The sequence below is a fragment of the Protomyctophum bolini genome (assembly GCF_963924005.1).
Source record: "Protomyctophum bolini genome assembly, chromosome: 21".
Lineage (NCBI taxonomy): Eukaryota > Metazoa > Chordata > Actinopteri > Myctophiformes > Myctophidae > Protomyctophum > Protomyctophum bolini.
This window is the reverse complement of record NC_137882.1, coordinates 16,849,974-16,868,192: the sequence shown is the minus strand read 5'-3', so window position 1 is coordinate 16,868,192 and position 18,219 is coordinate 16,849,974. Positions and strand designations below refer to the sequence as shown.

Sequence of the window (18,219 nt, the reverse complement as noted above, 5' to 3'; positions counted from 1 at the left end):
AGAGGGATTTTCTGTTCAGGAATTGTTCCGCATCAGGTTTTACCTGGTCCCAAACTCCTTGGAATGCCATTCAACATATGGTGAAATAGAGTAGTTAATGCAAATAATCCCTTTTTCTCTGACAGAAATGTGCTCCCTGACTTTTCACAGAATCTGCCCTTGTCTTTTGCTTCACATGGGGGGCCTGCATAACCACAAAGCTCAACCACTGAGAAACCCTCATACCAAACAAACTGACACCTTCACAGATGTTTCCATGAAGGTGGTTATGAGTCACCGTTTCCTCAAACATCATAATGTACGGGTAGAGCACATGTACTCATGGCTGCACAAAATGCACATGGCCATCAGCGTTGTTTCAACTCGATGACGTCAAACAACAAACATGGCTGCCCCCACTCTGGTAACTGTATCAATCTGGCTATTAAATCGCCTTTTGATAAATTGTTTCTTTACAGAAACGACAGGTTTTTAGAAACATCATCATCCAACATACTTTACTGTGTTTGTTTACATGCTAGTAGCGCTCGTTGACTGTTTTTGTTTGGTTAGCAACCGGGTTAGCCACATTGACAACGGCGTCATCTGCTTTGCTACTATTTTGATTGGTTGGTGTGATCCAATCGCCGAAGAGTAAGACCATGCAAGGCACCAACCTGCAGCACATCAGGAGCAGTTAGGGGTTCAGCGTCTTGCTCAAGGACACTTTGACAGTATATATTTCTGGGGGAGCCCGGGATCGAATTGGGAACCTTCTGGACACTCTACCCCCCAGACACTGCCGCCCCACTTTTGAGGGTTTTTGTTATGTTTTTATTTATATTTTCTTCCCATGGGATGAACCTGTAGGAGTTGCTAGTGCAGCGAAAGAGATAACCCTCCCCTGCCAGAGAACCTGACAGTTGTTAGATCTGCAGTCATTGTCAGATATCACAGCTGCTTGGGTTCCATCAATCACTCCAACACTGTAACATTTCCGCGAGCGTGAAAATTGTCCGCTCTGATGCGTGGCCCCCATGCACGCACGCAACCAAACACACGTGTCATTGGTTTATGGGTGCCATGCTGCCCGCTTTGAAGATGAGAATAAAAGCGTCCACATATCACCCAAGGAAGGAAGCTGTGCTATCCTGCAGTAAGCTGGACAGATAAAAGGAGCTAGCGATCCATTATGGTGATTAATGGCACCGTGGGGAAACATGGGAGAAAGGGACATTCTGTTTCAGCATTACGGCTTTCATTACGGTGGATGAAGTATTCAAGTATCGATACCACAATGTAGAAATACTATACTGTATGTTTACAATTGAATGTGTTAAAAATGTACTTGAGTGAAAGATGAGTTTCATTGGCGTCAAAATGCACTTTTACCAAAAGTAAAAGTACTCACTATGCAAAATGTCCCAATGCACAAGTGTTGCATTGAAATCTTTTGAATATAGCAGATCTGCGAGCTCACAAAGGGTTGTGATATTTGCCTCTGAGGTGTAGTGGAGCAGAAGTAAAAGTACAGACATTTGAAAATACCCCAGTAAAGTAAATACTAGCGTATTTGTACTTAAGTACAGTACTTGAGTACATGTATTTAGTTATACTTTCCATCACTGCCAAATAACCCGTTGGTTGCACAATGTCTCATTTGCCATCGGCAGCAGATCTTAGATGCATATTAAGGCGTTAAGTTCGCTTGGCTTACCTTTTTAACTTTGGCCTCCTTGAGTTTCTCCAGCGCAAGTTTAATTTTGTCCGCCTTGATCTGTGCCTCGATTTCCTCCTGAATGAAACCATATCAATAACAGAGACTGACATGGTGGAATAATAGACGGCGTGCCTGTGAAATATATGCATTATTCATCTGTCGTCATCCGCGGTGTTTCGTTTAAACTAAGGAGATATAGGATCTGTTCAGACTAAAGAGACAAAAAAAATGACACCCAGACTCACAATCAATTGTGACAATGAAAACAAAAGCCTCGGTTCTGCTTGGTAACAGACTTTCGGCAACTTAAGTCCTTTGGCAGGCAACATTAAAACGCATTTATATAGAGACATAATGCATAATGTACGTCGTCGCTGTCGGGCTGAAACCTCCTATCTCCATATTCAAACTTTTTGTGTTTTATTTTTTTCTTCAACGTAAATTAAAACCCCCACTTGATCAAACTACAGCGTCACACAAAAGCGTCAAAGGTAGCAGAGCCGCAAGCTCGAAACGTGGCACGACGCAGCGCTTTCCGAGCTTGTCGATCCGCTATACCTTTGCCGCTTTTGAATTTGAATCCCGAAGAGTAACCGTTGTGGACATATGAGGTTTCCACCCGACAGACACCATATACTATACCGTCTGTCTTAGAGATATGAGTGCTGAACATCAGGTTATGTGTTTTAGAAATTCGGATCCCTCCATTATATTAATGAACATGCGACACATCCTTAATGGTGATGGATCCCTTGCACCTGGTGTTTTTGTCTCGCGGGGACGATGAGGTCACGAGGCCTGCTAAAGTAATAATCTCTCCCTTCTTCTTCTCCTCGTAACAACACCACTGCCGTCACCGTCTCACCTCCCTGCTCCAACCTACAACCCCTGCTATTGATCCCCTTGCCGTTTCCTGTGTCGTGTGTGTGCGTGTGTGATATGTTCCAGACAGACTAGACTGGCTAGAAACAGTTTGGACTTAACTCCAACCATCAACGTGTTTATAAGACATAACGGTATAAGAGGAATACCATTCGACCAGTTGCAACCATTTTAAGTCGACTACTAACGTTAAGGGAGCAAGAAACCCTGGGCTGATTTTGTAGTTTGTCTTCCACTTCAGTTTAAAAAACTGCAGCCTGCCATGTTAGTAAAAACATGGCAGGCTGCTTCACACTGACCTTATAGTACACAGTGATGTAAGCAAGGTTTGACAAGATAACCTCGTTTGATGGGGGGGGAGGTGGGAAGAAGTTAGAACACAGCCATCAAACAAGGCTGTCTCGTCAAACCATCTGAGACTCCCGTTGAAAATGAATTGGAGCTGTCCGAGACAGGTGTCCCCAATGTGTGAGTGAGTGCAGCCTGACGAGGACTGACCTTGGAGGGTTTGCTGTGCTGAGGAGGCGGGGGCGGCGACAGCGACGTGGTGGGCGACACCGGACCGGGGCTGTCACCGCTGCTGCCGCTCTGGGGCCTAGACGCCGGGGAGGAGGACGCGGTGACAGAAGGGACGGAGTAGGTGCTCAGGCCCTGTGGCGCCGGCGGCAGAAGGTCCGGGGGTGCTGCTGATGGGGGTGGAGGCGTGACCTCCTCCTCCTCCTCCTTCCGAGCGCCTGCCGCCAGCTCCGCATTCAGCTTCTCCTCGCTGGCGTTGAGGTCCGCGACCAGGTCGGCCATGAGCGCATCCAGGTCGGTGTCCTCCATCTCGTTGAGCTTTGACTCTGCAAAAAAAAGCATAATCAGTGGTGTAAAGTACATATATAAATGTTTATATAAATAATTTGAATCCTCATGGGTGAACCAATCCATCCTGCAAATTGTGAATTCATTAAATATTTTTGCATGGAATCAAATGTTTTATCATGATTCACCAGGATCCTGGTTGTATAAATATTTTCTGAAATCTCTATGGGGCAGAATGAATTGGTTGTCTATCTGTGGCACCACAAAATGGCCACCACTGCTATGCTCTATAACAGATCCTTATAGTTACCAACAGACACCATGACCTTGGTATAGAAGGCAGCAGAAATCATCAGCGCAGCCCGGGCTTTACAGCCCATGAAAGGCACAAGGTTAACAGTACATAATTAGTAGGTAAAAGTGATTCCCCCTCTTCCTGAAATTAGAACCTGAACAGTAGCCAGATCACTACAAAGTTGAGACCTCTACCCTTCATCGCCAAGGCCATCTACTCCAATTTCTCTCTCCCTATGAGATCATGATCATTGTAATTTTCTGGGTAATTGACTAAACACGTAGGTCCCCCAGGAGGCACAGTCCTGGTGCTTTGAAGTAAGTGCCATCATGCCAGAGCTAAACAACCACTTAACACTACACACAGAAGTGATTAGTGAATAAAGAAAGGGCAAAGGAACTGGTTGGAATAACGTGTTCCTTCCATGCGTTGCATTCAGCTCCCCCCTGTCAGTCCCTTGCTCTCCCCAGGTTGGCAGAGGGAGTTTAGTTTTTTATGCTTGGCTGTGTGCATGTGTCATGCTCCGGAAAAAATGGCGATCTGACCATCACGACCGGCCAAGATACATTTTAGTCGACTAAATCTACTGTGCAGTTAGTCGACTAAAATCTTATATTTACAATTTAATTAAAACATTTCAGATCACTAAAATATGGCTAAAACATCAAAAGCAACTCGGATGATTGGAGCTTCGATGTCAGATTACATCTTCGTCAGGTCTTCTAACGTCACATTTTTTTCCCTGTGCTTTGCACCATGTTGTTAAAATAAAATTAGGCTCCAGTCATCCTAGTTGCTCGAGTGCCTTCTTTATTCCGTTAAACGTGGCCGCTCCTCCTGAGACTGATCCTCCGGATCAGTCTGATTTCGGCTTGGGGCACGGTGGAAGAATATCCCTTTAATCTTGACTACAAACACACACACACACACACACACACACACACACACACACACACACACACACAGAGATGGATGAAGTCACCATTCAGGTCTGTGAAGCCGATGGAGCTGACATCATGTCTCTTGGTGGAGGAGGTGAATCCAGCGTTGAAGCTGACATCTTGCTTCTTGGTGGAGGGAGTTGCTGGGGTCACTGTCTGGGCATCCTCCAGACTCTGCAGAAGACAGGGGGTAATAGCCGGGGAGCCACAGGCCCAAAAGCTCAACGGTTAAGGATTTTGTGATGTCAGGTAAATCATGACGTACCTTTAATTTGTGTTTTTTTTTCTATTCACTTGGTCATTAAGGTCCACAGAATGAGAGCTCTGCTCTGCCAGAAATATCGCAAAAAAAAGGTTATGGACATTTTTGTATGTACTGTACCCCACCATACTAGACAACCAATATAAGGCAAAATGTCATCATACTTATGTACTTAAGGGGTCATACTTAAGTAGCATGTGACATGTCAAACTAGCGGGTTTTCATGATTCTGAATCCATTCCAAGCATTGGTTTTGCACGAAAAACACTCCTTGGCCTACATTTGGCCATATCCACTCCACTCCAAATGTGCTGACCTCATCACATTTGGGATGACGGCTATAGCCGTTTTTAGGCCAATTGTGTTTTGGCCTAAAAGAGATATTTCCGGCAGAGCAGACCTCTCATTCTGTGGACCTTAATGACCAAGTGAATAGAAAAAACACAAATAAAAAGTATGGCATGACACCATGGTCTTGGTGACTGATATTGTCCTTGCAGTGATGGAGGCTGTGTATTTTTCAATTTTTACTTTGCATAATGTGGATAATTATGGATTAAATATTTTAAAACACGGCCCCTCACCAGAACCAACAACGGGTGTTTTCAATTAATCAAATTGGTTGGTTAAAATGGAGTTTGAAGTTACAATGGGTTTGTATAGCAAAGGGGCATGTGTGATATCAAGCAACTTAAAAACTGTCTGGGGCGCTCACAAAAGCATGAGTACCGGTAGATGTTAAAATATCTCACAACCTGTTTGAATTTTGAGAAAGCATGTTTATCTCACATCTGTTTTTCCACCGTTTACTCCTAAACGTGCATCTTTGTTTAATCTGCCAGCGCTATGTCTTAAATGGTTTAAAATGCCTTGTGACTTTGAGGAGAACATCAAAGGGATCAGCAGGGCTTTTCACGGTGGAAAAAGGTGTAATGTCTGGCTGGCTTATGAACTCACCTCTTGACCTCATGGCTTTAAAGGAGGACAAATTTATGCTTGCTAGATTGCCCACTATAGGCCCAAGTATAACCCCCGCCCCCCCTGTGGAGTGTTATGTAGTGTGCTGATCTGGAGTGTCTGGGTAATTGACGGTGGGTTTTAGTGCTGTTGGCATAATGTCTCTTGGGATATGCATGTTTACGACTGCAGATTTGAGAGGTTAATGTGTTGAGGTTATGTGTTGACCACCTTGGGGGCAGCAGTCTGGGGAAGAAACCCACCTGTGTAAGGAGATCCATCTCCCCCAGCAGGTCGCTGAACATGGCATCTATGTCGTCCATCTGGTGAAGACGACAGAACAGTAACAGAGTCAGAAACGGTGTAGCGCAGGGGTTTTCAACAGGTGGTCCGTGGACCACTGGTGGTCCCTGGAAGTATTGCATGCGGTCCTTGACCATTCATTTAGTAATGTAGTATTTGTCCATGTAGTAATTTACCGACAAATTGAAGGTCCAGAAATTCAACAGAAAAAGGGAGTAAGAATCTCAAGAGGGGGAAGTGCAGTCAGTGGGCAATTGGTTGAGAAACAGTGGGATGTATACACATGGGATGCATAGCAAGTGTTACAAAAGCATTACCCCATATCCCAACCCAACACAACAGTGGTCCCCAGGTTGATTCTAAGTCAGGGTGGTGGGTCCCTGGTTCACAATCAGTTGAAAACCCCTGGTGTAGCGGATTTGAATGCATTGAAAGGGACAGAATTATGTTTAATCAGAACATTCAATGTTCCAGTAGATCAGCTAGGTCTACTGACCTACAGTAGCTGGCACAGAATAGCTACCAGAAATATAGATTGTGAAACTGTCATCCAGTTAATAGAGGCTCTCGGATTTATTTTGAAAATAGACTACATTAACTTTAGGCCAACCCATTAGAACCCGAAAGCATCTGTGCCATTTTAGATGTTTGCGTTGCCTATTCAAAAATAGCAGATATACAGTACAAGATCACATCGTGACACTACTGTTTTTGAACATTGTTATTGGTTCGTGTAATACAAGGTTCACTCCCACTTCTATGCCACTTTTCATGCTGGGCTCGCCCTGGCTTTCTTTTTTTTAAACAAAAGCCTGTGGTCACCAAGCCTAAACCGATTGTGGTGTTATATTAACTGATTTGGCTGGGAACCACCTGGCCACCTGGAAGCCCCTTCAAGGACCCCTGGGGGTCCCAGGGGCCCCACTTTGAGAACCACTGCTAAGTAATGTTAAGACTATTTGAGATCTATTTGATTTGTCAGTATTTCTTCACACTATTATCTGTTAAACATTTGCACATGGACCTGGAAAAAACTGAGATTCCATTTGTGAAGCACTGTAATAAATGTAGCCCCAAGCCACAAACATATTACACAACATGTCTCCAACCCCAGGCTCGAAGAGAAACGTTTGGTATGCATCACATCGTCACAACTTGTCGTGCCTGCAGGCGTTGGCTGGTCAACTTTAGAGAGCTGGGATGAGCTGGGAGCTCAGTCCCTGTTTCTCATCTCTACACTCATGACCAATGAGGTTGCATTGTACTCTGCATTACTGTAGTGTAGTGCAGTGCAGTGCAGTGCAGTGTATAGTATAGTATAGTGTAGTGTAGTGTAGTGTAGTGTAGTGTAGTGTATAGTGCAGTGTAGGCAGGGTCTAGGCAGCACTGACGGTGCTTTGCTCAAGAGCACATGGTTGATAGAACATGTGACAACAGGGCACTGAGGGCAGTGCCATCATGTGTCAACCTGTTGCCATCATTTGCTGTCTAATGGACCATTATCTTGTCTCATTTCAACACCCTGTTCTTTCCTGCTGATAAAGCATTTAGCCATTGGTCACATGATCGTACTTCACGAGTGTCACGGCGAAACTTCAGCCTGTTTTTTAGGACTGCTACATTTACAGAGCAAACGTGTACATATTATAAACGTTCAGATTTCAAATATAAAGTGCTCACCCGGGGCTACAGATGTTAGAAATTTCCTGGATCGGTTATTAGTACTCCTCTGACCAGTTGTTTTTTTGCCACAGGCTTTCAACGACGTGCTTTTCAGGTTGGGAGGTGTACGTGTTGCACTCTGATGCACTGGGTGTGTTCGATATAGTGGAGTATTTAGGTTGCACCAGAAAAGGGTTCAAAATGTTTCCAGAAAATGAAACCAAAGCAGGCGACGACCCGGGCAAAACTCTTCCAAAGCTGTGCACTCTGACGAAGAGACAAGTGCAATTGATTTGGTTCCAGCAAGGAATTCATACAGTAACATTCATTTCACTCTGTTTCTCGTCTAAATTTGAACTGGATCAATATTGTTCCAAGGTCTAAGATTGTGTGTGTGTGTGTGTGTGTGTGTGTGTGTGTGTGTGTGTGTGTGTGTGTGTGTGTGTGTGTGTGTGTGTGTGCGTGCGCACACGCATGTTTGTGTGTGTACACACGTGCTTGCTTGTATATGTGTGCAATATTGTTCCTTTGTGAGGGATCTACATTTTCAAATGATAGAAAACTTTTTTCTGTTTGTAACTATGTTAATGAGCGCCACCCCCCAACACACACACACCCACCCCCCCCCCCCCCCCCCCACCCCCCCACACACACACACACACACACACCCTACCCTACCCCCTTCTTGTAGGGCCTACATAACAAGGAAGTGGTGAGGGGAAACTTCCTCCCCCTCGCTTAATGTTGAAATATATGCTTGTAGGAAATTAACGCACTGTTGCAAACTGAAGCAAGGTGTGTGAATTATATGCTGTTGCATAGAATAATTGACTGAAACCATTGTTACGAGAAATGACACAAGACAGTCATGATGTCAGCAAGCCTTTGCGCGATTTCGTCATTTTAGGGGCACGGCCACTTGGCATTTGGTGTTGTCAATTGTTCTTGAGGGCACAAATAGGACAATTTCAGGGCCAGCAAGGCCGTCAGAGTTTTGATTCTACTGACTGCTTTATATAATGTAGTTACTTACAAATATGGATGATAATGTCCTTAAATGTTTAAAAGTCTATTTACGTACCTAGTACATCCACACATTTCGGGCATGGAGTGCATGAGACAGACGTTATAGCCATGTCCTAAGACCAGACTCCACACCCACACATTACTCAGAAATGCTGAGGAAGCACTATGGCTATTTCCTTCCGCTGCTGTAGATTATTAAAAGTGTCCTACACTTATTTGCGAGTGCTGCACAATGACTTAATTAGCATTGTTGCTGTATAGACACTATTGTTCTAGGTCCGAGAACCTTTATGTAACCTAAAGTAAACCTGTTTAGTGTTTATTAACCTTTTTTTTGCAACCACACTTGCAATTTCCCAGAATTGCACCTTTACTTTCTAGTTTGCTATGTTTGTGCCTTTTGAGTTGGCAACCATCAATCATACTCTGATCCAATTCAAAGGCTATAGGTAGGGTATATTGTTTTGTTTCCCCCCTCCTGGGAGAAGGAAAGCAACTGTGGTTCGGCAAGAGAGATGATTGAGTAGGCATGCTAAAAAGGACACCTTCACATAGGCTATGAAGGCAACTAGGCAGGTGCTCGGCACTGATGGCTCCTGCATGTGCATGATCATACACTGAACTGGTTTGAACTGAAGAAAGAGATGTGGTGTCATGGTTATGTGTAGAAAATCACCTCCTGCTCCGTCCCAGGTGAAAAGAGCCAGCATTTACACTGCTCAGCTGGACTGATTGTGATTAGCACCTAATTGCAGCAGGCCCTTTAAAAGGCAGCCACTTCAGAAAATGTTTGAGAGATGCGTTTTCCTGGTTTCCTGCTGGTCCCCTGCGCATTTAACCCACAGTTCCATGTGATGCATATTTAAGTAAGTACCGATTTGCCATTTGTTAGTTATGGATTTGTCATTTGTTGTTAGTTGCCTTCTCTTTGTTGTTGCATTTGAGAGTATATATGTTTTGCACTCCGGCCGTCTGTTACCAGCAAATCTCCAGCACCGTTAACCCGGTCTATGCCATCTCCGTAGTGGGATTAATGGCCTGAGCCTGCCCTGCGTCAGACGAACCAAAAATGTCTTCAAGCATTAATCCATTTAATGCCAACCTCCTGGACATCTCTAAACAAACCTGGGGTGACGGGGCCTTCTCAGTGGCCGTCCCCTCCCTCTGGAACTCACTCCCAGCTCACACCAAAGCTGCCCCCACCCTCGGCAAGTTTAAACCCACACTCAAAACCAAACTTTTCAGACTCTCATTCTCTACCTAATCATAATCCCCTTCACCTTTTACTAGTCGTTGTCGTTTTTGCTCCATTTCTGTAAAGCAACTTTGGCTACCCAGAAAAGTGCTATATAAATTATACATATTATTGTTTGGGATCCCTTGTTTTCTCATTTTGCTTTGGCATTACATTTTTATTTGCGTGTTATGACACCACCAGAGCACACCTCATCATCATCATCATCATCATCATCATCATCACGTACCACAAACACCTCTGCTTTATCTTTGGACCACATAAACTATTTGATCACACACTATGACACACTGACTACAATGCACAAACAGAGCCCGCTGCAGATGCCCGTAGTCGTATTTTTCAGACACATGAAAGATATTAAGCTTGTCTCTCAACTCCCATCCAGAAAGACGGAAATCAGTTTATGAGAGAGATGTGTGTGCAAAGTTCATTTTATTGAAATAGCTGGCTAAAAATGTTTATTAAACAGATTGTATAAAAAACATAGAGCTGGGCCAGCTGGTTCTGGGTAACGATGTAAAGTACCTAAGAACACTCAAGCTGAGTACTTATATAGTTACTTTGTAAAGTAGGCTACTATATCATGAAATATTACTTTACTGAAGTATTTTCACTTTGCAGCCTACTTCTACTGCACTACATCTCAGAGGCAAATTGTACTTTGATTATTGTTCAGAGTTCAGACCTATCAGAAAATAGCCGATCTACATTGGGAGCTTGTTCACCACCAGTGTAGAAATAATCTATTGGTGTCACCCTTAAACATAGTCATATAAAATAACTAATAGTCACTAGTACACAGTGGGTGGAAGCATTGTTTCACTTCCCTCTGGCATCATGGGGCTCATGCTGAAAATATTTGCATCAGTTGTACCAGATATGGCAAATGGCATAGAACTTAACTACATATACTTTTTTGTTGTCTTTTAAATTGTTTCTCCAACACTGGATAAGTGTGACTCAGTTCAATAGCTATACACTCGGGAGCATAAGTCTGCCTCCCTATAGCACTTGTCCTAGCCTTGACGGCCTTGCAGGCTTATGAAAAGGCATAGGATACATCCAGGCATTCATGTGCGTGTGTGACGTGCATGAACAAATGTGTTGGCACGGCTGTCAGATTGACCGTGACACCCCCGTAGCATAGGGTGACCTTGACCGTGACCCCCGTAGCATAGGGTGACCAGACGTCCCGGTTTGACCCCCGTAGCACGGTAGCATAGGGTGACCCCCGTAGCATAGGGTGACCAGACGTCCCGGTTTGACGCCCGTAGCACGGTAGCATAGGGTGACCCCCGTAGCATAGGGTGACCAGACGTCCCGGTTTGGCCGGGATTGTCCCAATGTCAAGCTGTGTGTCCAGACAAATTACAATTTAGGCATTTAGCAGACGCTCTTAATCCAGAGCGACAAATGTCACAAACAGTAATACCGGTATGTGCCAGTTTGTTGTCAGAATAGATGTTTGTTTATCATGTTCTGTGCATGTAAACACACTCGCCTAATTAGCCTGCAGTATAGAATTCAATCAGTCTTCCACTTTTCAACATATATTTGACTTTAACTAATGATAAAAATACTCAAAGAAATAAACTTCTAGACGATGGCTTCCATTTTCGCACTGCAACTTTTCAGGAATAGCAAGCCTGCTGTTGGATTCCCCATCGATGGTGCCACTGGTGGACGGGTTTCTGAACTGCCCTTCACAGCCCTCCCATGAGACACAGACTGAGTAGAACTAGAAACTAGAAAAAGTGCCCCTCAGGGCACAGGTCTCTACCAGGGCAGGTTAGGTTGTGGCCTTGTGGTGGCGCTATAATAGGCCAATGTGAAAAGGGTGCCATTTCTTCTCACGCCTTGGATGGCATGATGATTTGAGGCATTTTGTTCCAAAACATTGTTTTGCAAAACTCCACCTGTTGGTAGCGCTATAACAGGCCAATGTAGGAATGTCTGTGAAAGATTTCACGTAAATTGCATGCTGCGTTCATGATTTGAGGCTTTTTGTTCAAAACGGTCCAATCCTGCAAACTTTGAAAGCCAATGTTAGCCAATTAGGATGGAAAATGAAATCTCGGACAGATCCGTCTTGAACACATGACTATAGAGATAGTGTGTAACGATTTGCGGGATCTTTGGGTAGAATCTGGAGAAGCAATATAAAAAAAAGGTGTGTGTGTGTGTGTGTGAAAACGGTGCCGGAGATTAGCTGTATAGTACACAGACGGACGGACACACACGGACGGAGTGCAAAACATACTCTCTCCCCATGCCTTCGGTCTGGTGGAGACAAAAATAGTGCTATTTTCATGATTATTACTGAGGACCAACTATATGAAGATAGGTTGAAAAGGGGTGAAGTGGTCCTTCAACACCTATGGTGCATGATGTACATGATTGTGCGCGTGCATGAATGGCTGTGTGCGTGCACGACAAACGTGCACATTGATTTAAGGCTGAACATATGGCCACCTCTACCCATACTGAACACTCACCTTCATAGGGTGTGAATTACTATACGTGCATGTCACGTGCATTCCCGTATAAAAAGGTCATAACAACAGTATTAGTATAACATTACTAAAATGTTTACTGGCTAAGCATTATAATGTAAGTAAGGCAATGGATACATTGCGTTACAGTAGTAGCCTGCTTCACAATAATGAGCAAATAGTCGACTGTTTGAATAGCCTTTCGGGCTAAGTGCAAAACGAGGCAGATAAGATAAGCTCAGTCACAGGGTGGCAAAATAATGTTTATCAGCAGGGCAGTTGATTGTTTCGCAAGTTTGACACAGAATAGGCTATAGTCCATTTGGTATAGCTGGTGCTAAAGCAGTGGTTCCCAAACTTTTTAGCTCAAGACCCAAAAGAGAAATTAGATGTTCGCCTGGGACCCAAACTAGTGAAAATGGCAATTTATTTTTGTATTCATGGTAATTATTATTTTTATTTATTTTTTAGGAAATACCAATTATTTAGGAAAAGTTGTGGTTGGTTGGTTTAGACCTTTCAAAATATTTTGAAATAATGTATACCTGTAGGTAGCCCAATTGGTTTTTTTATGTAGGGAACTTAATTGCGACCCATAAGAATTGGTCAGTGACACAAAGATAGGTCCTGATCCACTGTTTGGGAAACAGTGTGCTAGTGGACTTAAACGGTGGGCCTAATGAAATGGGACAACCAACCAAGAGCGGCTGGCTCTGTTGCATCATTCTATTATCAGTTCATCCACCTCGTCTAGTCTATGTGGTTCTCCATTCATTATGTTATCCGTTCACCCACCCCATTATTTTGGTTCTCCAAAATAAAGAGGAAGGGATTGACGCAACATTCTAAAATCCTACACAGCTTAATGCTCACACACGACCCACATCTGTGGCCAACTCGGAAGTGTCTCTCGCCTAAAACCACTGCGGACTGATTATTTTGGGTCGATAACTTTTTTGACCATGATGGAAACAAACTGACGTGAGGCACCGCCGAGCGAGGGAACTGTTAATAAATATTTCAATCAATAAATTTCCCGTGCCGAACCTTGCGATGCAACGTGTTGTGAGCTTGTAGATCAGCTATTTGATGCCTAACTGCTTCTTTTGGGCTTGTTTTCATAGACCTGGTTGCTTATTTCTTTCGCAAAATTCTGTGAACGCTGTTCAGAAATGCATCTCATTTGAAACTTGAAGGACCAGCATGCGTGACTAAAGGTATTTCAAAGAGTGCTCCATTACTGCTGTGCGTTATGCTCTGAACCGGGTTCACTTTTCTGGGTCAATTAGACATGGTTGCCAAAAGGCCAAGTTGACGGGCCTCTCTCTGCAGGGGTGCTTCACAGGGGGATAACTTCATTTCCCATTGGACAGCAGTGTGTGTGGTGGTTCTCACTCAAATTCTTTGTGTCAAGGACCCCAAAATATAATATGTCCTATTTAACTGCAGAGTGGGGTAAAATTTATCCAAACGTTTACAATATTTAGGAAAAAAAAATGGAGATTTATGTTAAAGTGATCAAAAATAGTGGATGTACAAGCTCTCAGCGTCGCACTAAGTGATGCCCTGTGAGCTTGTAGATCTGCTATTTTTGAATAGCCAACATGTAAATGGATAAAGTGGTTACAAATAAATGATTGTGATGCCATGTTCATTTCACTCGGGACCCCCCCCCCCCCCCCCCAGTGACAGTATGACACACCAGCAGATGTAACTGTTTGTTTTTAATCACTACTATTGTCTCATAGCTAATGCAATCACCTGGAAATGTTTAATTTGTAATTGTTGTCAACACTTGTTTCAAAGCCTGGTAGTCCTCCAAAAAAGAAAACAGGCCCGCTAATCTAATGCCTGTCCCATGCAATGGATTATGGAAATACTGTACAGTGCCATAATTACAACAACCAAATATTTCTGGAAGGAAAATGTGTGCTGTGAAAAGTGCCTTTTCCATTGTTTTCTGAGCAAATCATGCTCCTAAGATGAAGTATGTGTTACAGTATAATAGGACATTTTAAGAGTGCACATGGAATTCATGACTGAGCCCCAAATGAAAACCAGACAAAAACCTAAGTGGCCACGTGCGGAACGTATACCTTTACCCTCATCTTAAACAACTCAGCAATTAGGGCTGGTGGCATAAAGGTTAAAGGAGTCTAACTAAATCAACGGTAGATTTGGTCGACTAAAATCTTGTTTTAGTCAACTAAGAAAACATTCCAGGTGACTAAAATATGACTAAAACTGAATTTTATTCAAATGACTGTGACTAAAACTATATCAAAATGTGCTGTCAAGCAGGGATGACAATTAATCCATACCTCTATGATGAAAACATGTTATGAGGCAGTTGTGTTGTGAAATGGAATGGGAGTTTGTGACAGTAACTGTGACGAAAACAGATGACACTGTCCAACTAATGTCAGCCCTTGAACATTCCAAGCATGTCAGAAGAATCTCCTTAACAGGCCAGTAGCAGTCACTTCTACGTTGTGGCTCCAAATCAATGTGACTTAAAAAAGAACACCATGCCACTGAATTGCGTGCTTGGAGACGTGCTTCAGTAATTGAGTCATTTATTTCCTCAAGTGGTTTTAATTTACGGCCATGTTATCAGAAAGGCTCTGCGAAAATGGTCCTCACACGCCTGCACGGAGGACATGTCAGTGCATGCATGCATGTGTGCACGGCGCATTCAAAAGCTGTGTGTTGCCAGAACCTCAGAGAGAAACGAGCAACCAGGTCTATGAAAACAAGCCAAAGGAAGCGACTATACTATAGGCCATGAGCACTGTACCGTACTGTATTACATGGGCTATTTGAAAATGGCCAATCTACAAGCTCACTTGTCACGATGTGACATTGTGGATCTGCTATTTTCAAAACATCTTGAGGAAAAAAAAGAGACCTGGAATATTTCTGAAACATTTTAACTACACAAATGTATCGGGGGTCGGTCCCTGGCACAAACTCTTTTCACATGGGGGTTCGCTGACAAATGCATTACATTAATTTGGGGAGGGGTCCTTGACATTAAAATGTTTGAAAACCACTGGCCTAAACAACATTAGGAAGCTGGAAGCCCAAATAAGCAACTACACTTAAAAAAAAAACTACCAGTATATTTACAAGCAACATTGCATAAACAAAACGATCCCAAAGTCACTTATAACAAGTGGACATGGCTTTTGATTGAAGCATGTGATGCATGTAAACGGCACATGGTAGAGTGAGACAATTTAGGATAACAAAAAAAGGTCTTGGGGACTTGGTGTCACTGGCAGACAGTCTTTATGTATTCATTCAGTGTTTGTTGACTATACTCTACCGTGCTGCAGCTAAAGTTGGACGAGGTTTAAAGACGTGTGTGTACTTTATTACTACGAGGAGTACTCTAAACCGTACCTTGACCATCTCAAACAAGACCAACCCACATGAGATTCATGTGGTTTCTGAGTCACTCTCTGGTCTACTTTTAGACCCTGACCCGCCCAGTATGTCGCCAAGACAACGCAGCCTGGCCACATATTATTGAGTAACAACAACACCCTTTTATATCGAATTAGAGTGGAATGGCTACCGGCTAATGGCCCACTTTGTCACATGTTAATAATGACTTCTAAATACATAATTAGTGCTAAATACTACTACTGAAACAAAAGCTTTGGTTTTCTGCCCTACTGTCAGTGTATTGTACTGTAATAGTATATATTGTAATAGTAGTGTCTATATAGCTATACAGCTATCTGTCTGACTTGTCTGTCTTTATTTGAAGACAGACAGACTACGTGTCTTTTTTATGTCCCCAAATACTGTAATGTTCAGAATTGAAATGAGATGAAAATACCAGGTTTCTTTTTATAATTATTAGTATTCAATGCAGTATGGACTTTAACTAAATGTGTCATGTCCTTTCAATTGAATGTACCGTACTGTATAGTTGAATCAAATAACTCTTATCTTGATCTTTGAAAGAACCATTTGTCAGCACAATCAACAACATCTAACATCAAACCAAAGACAAAAACTAAAAACATTAATACAAAAACACCAATCAAAGAAAATCAAACCCACCATAAGATTCTACGAGAGTACCGCCCTGCTGGTGTCAACCATCAACAGAATGCATAGCCAACAGTAACAGAAACATGACTCACCTTTGACAAACCTTTTTAAATCCTTTTTGTCTCCCACCCGATCAGTTTCAAGACAACAATAATCCCAGAAAAAGAAAAATCTTTGTAACGACACCACAAACACCCTGACATGCGTTATTATGCGATATCTGGGTCTTGATTTAGATTGCTGCATCTGATCTGGCTGCACTGCTACAGTGTGAACACAGTGACTGTTAACTTAGTTTCCTGCTCAATGCGGAAGTTCAGCCAGGCCTGGACCTGTCAGTGCATTCCAGCACAGAGCTCAACACAACTTTCACAACAGTCTTGTCTGGGCAGCACAGCCAGCGCTGCACATGCATGGAGCAACCAAAGACTTTATCACTTTATCTGCCCTGCTTGTCTAACCTGGAACTTCAAATGTAGAAGAGGACTCTCCGAGGTTCGAACTTGTCGTTTTGTGGGTTGTGACTGTGAGTGAGTCTGTGTTGGTTTAGTTTCTACTCCCTCGTATATTGTGACTGATTGACAGTGTGACTTCTTGTTGTCCTAGTATAGTCTTGTCCATATCTTTTTTGCTTGTCTCTGTCTTTTCTCTTTCTGCGTACTGCGCCCCCGGGCCAGTGTAATAACTGAATGGGAGCTGCACTACAAAATCCAGAACCTATAAACTGCAACAGCTTCAAATGAGACACAGACACTGTGCATTCAAATAAAACTAAAACAAATGTCTGCGTTGCTGTGTGACTTTGAGTGACAATCAGTGGTGGAAAGTAACTAAGTATCTACTTAGTACTGTACTTAAGTACAATTTTGAGCTATTTGTACTTTACTTTAGTATTTACAATTTACAATACTTTTACTTCTACTCCACTACATCTCAGATCCAAATATTGTACTTTTACTCCACTATTTAATGGAAAACTGTAGTTACTATAGTTGCTTTGTAGATATTTATTATTATTAAAAAAACATACATTAACCACTTCAGCCTTACCTTTCGGCCATTTGAAAATAGCCGGATCTACAAGCTCACAATGTGTTGAATTGTGACAAATTGTGTCGCATCGCAAAACATTGTGAGCTTGTAGATCTGCTATTTTCAAACGATTTGTATACATTTGAAAACTTGAAATGGGACATTCTGCACAATGAGTACTTTTACTTTTGGTACTTTAAGTACATTTTGATACTTTTGTACTTTTACTCAAGTAAAATTAGAATTCCGGACTTTTAATTGTAAATAGATTATTTCTAGATTGCAGTATTGATACTTTTACTTAAATATTGTACTTTTTCCCAGCACTGGAGATGATGATGATGAGATCACTGCAGTTGAAGTTTTCAAGCAGGGGGCAGTAAGTATGTGGCTTCAGCGACGAGGAAGGAACGTGTGGGGCTGAATCATCAAGAGTAATGTGGATATCTATGTTAATAATTCACCCTCGCTGAAAGTGATTTATGGCAGCTATGGGCCTTTCGGAGAGGGGAGGTAATGCAGCCAGCACGTCAGAGTGTAC

General features: G+C 42.8%; 1 protein-coding gene across 1 annotated transcript in view; it reads right to left on the bottom strand.

Annotated features, from left to right (window-relative positions):
- Positions 1-16,939, bottom strand: part of apbb1ip (amyloid beta (A4) precursor protein-binding, family B, member 1 interacting protein) — a 34,121-nt gene extending 17,182 nt beyond the window's left edge. Inside the window, exons 1-5 of the mRNA XM_080793547.1 lie at positions 16,739-16,939; positions 6,104-6,163; positions 4,663-4,795; positions 3,080-3,423; positions 1,697-1,774 (exon numbers count right to left, since the gene is read on the bottom strand). Coding sequence (XP_080649673.1) covers positions 1,697-1,774; positions 3,080-3,423; positions 4,663-4,795; positions 6,104-6,163 — 615 coding nt within the window. The 5' untranslated portion in view covers positions 16,739-16,939. The remainder of the gene's footprint in view (positions 1-1,696; positions 1,775-3,079; positions 3,424-4,662; positions 4,796-6,103; positions 6,164-16,738) is intronic.
- Positions 16,940-18,219: the final 1,280 nt, after the last annotated feature.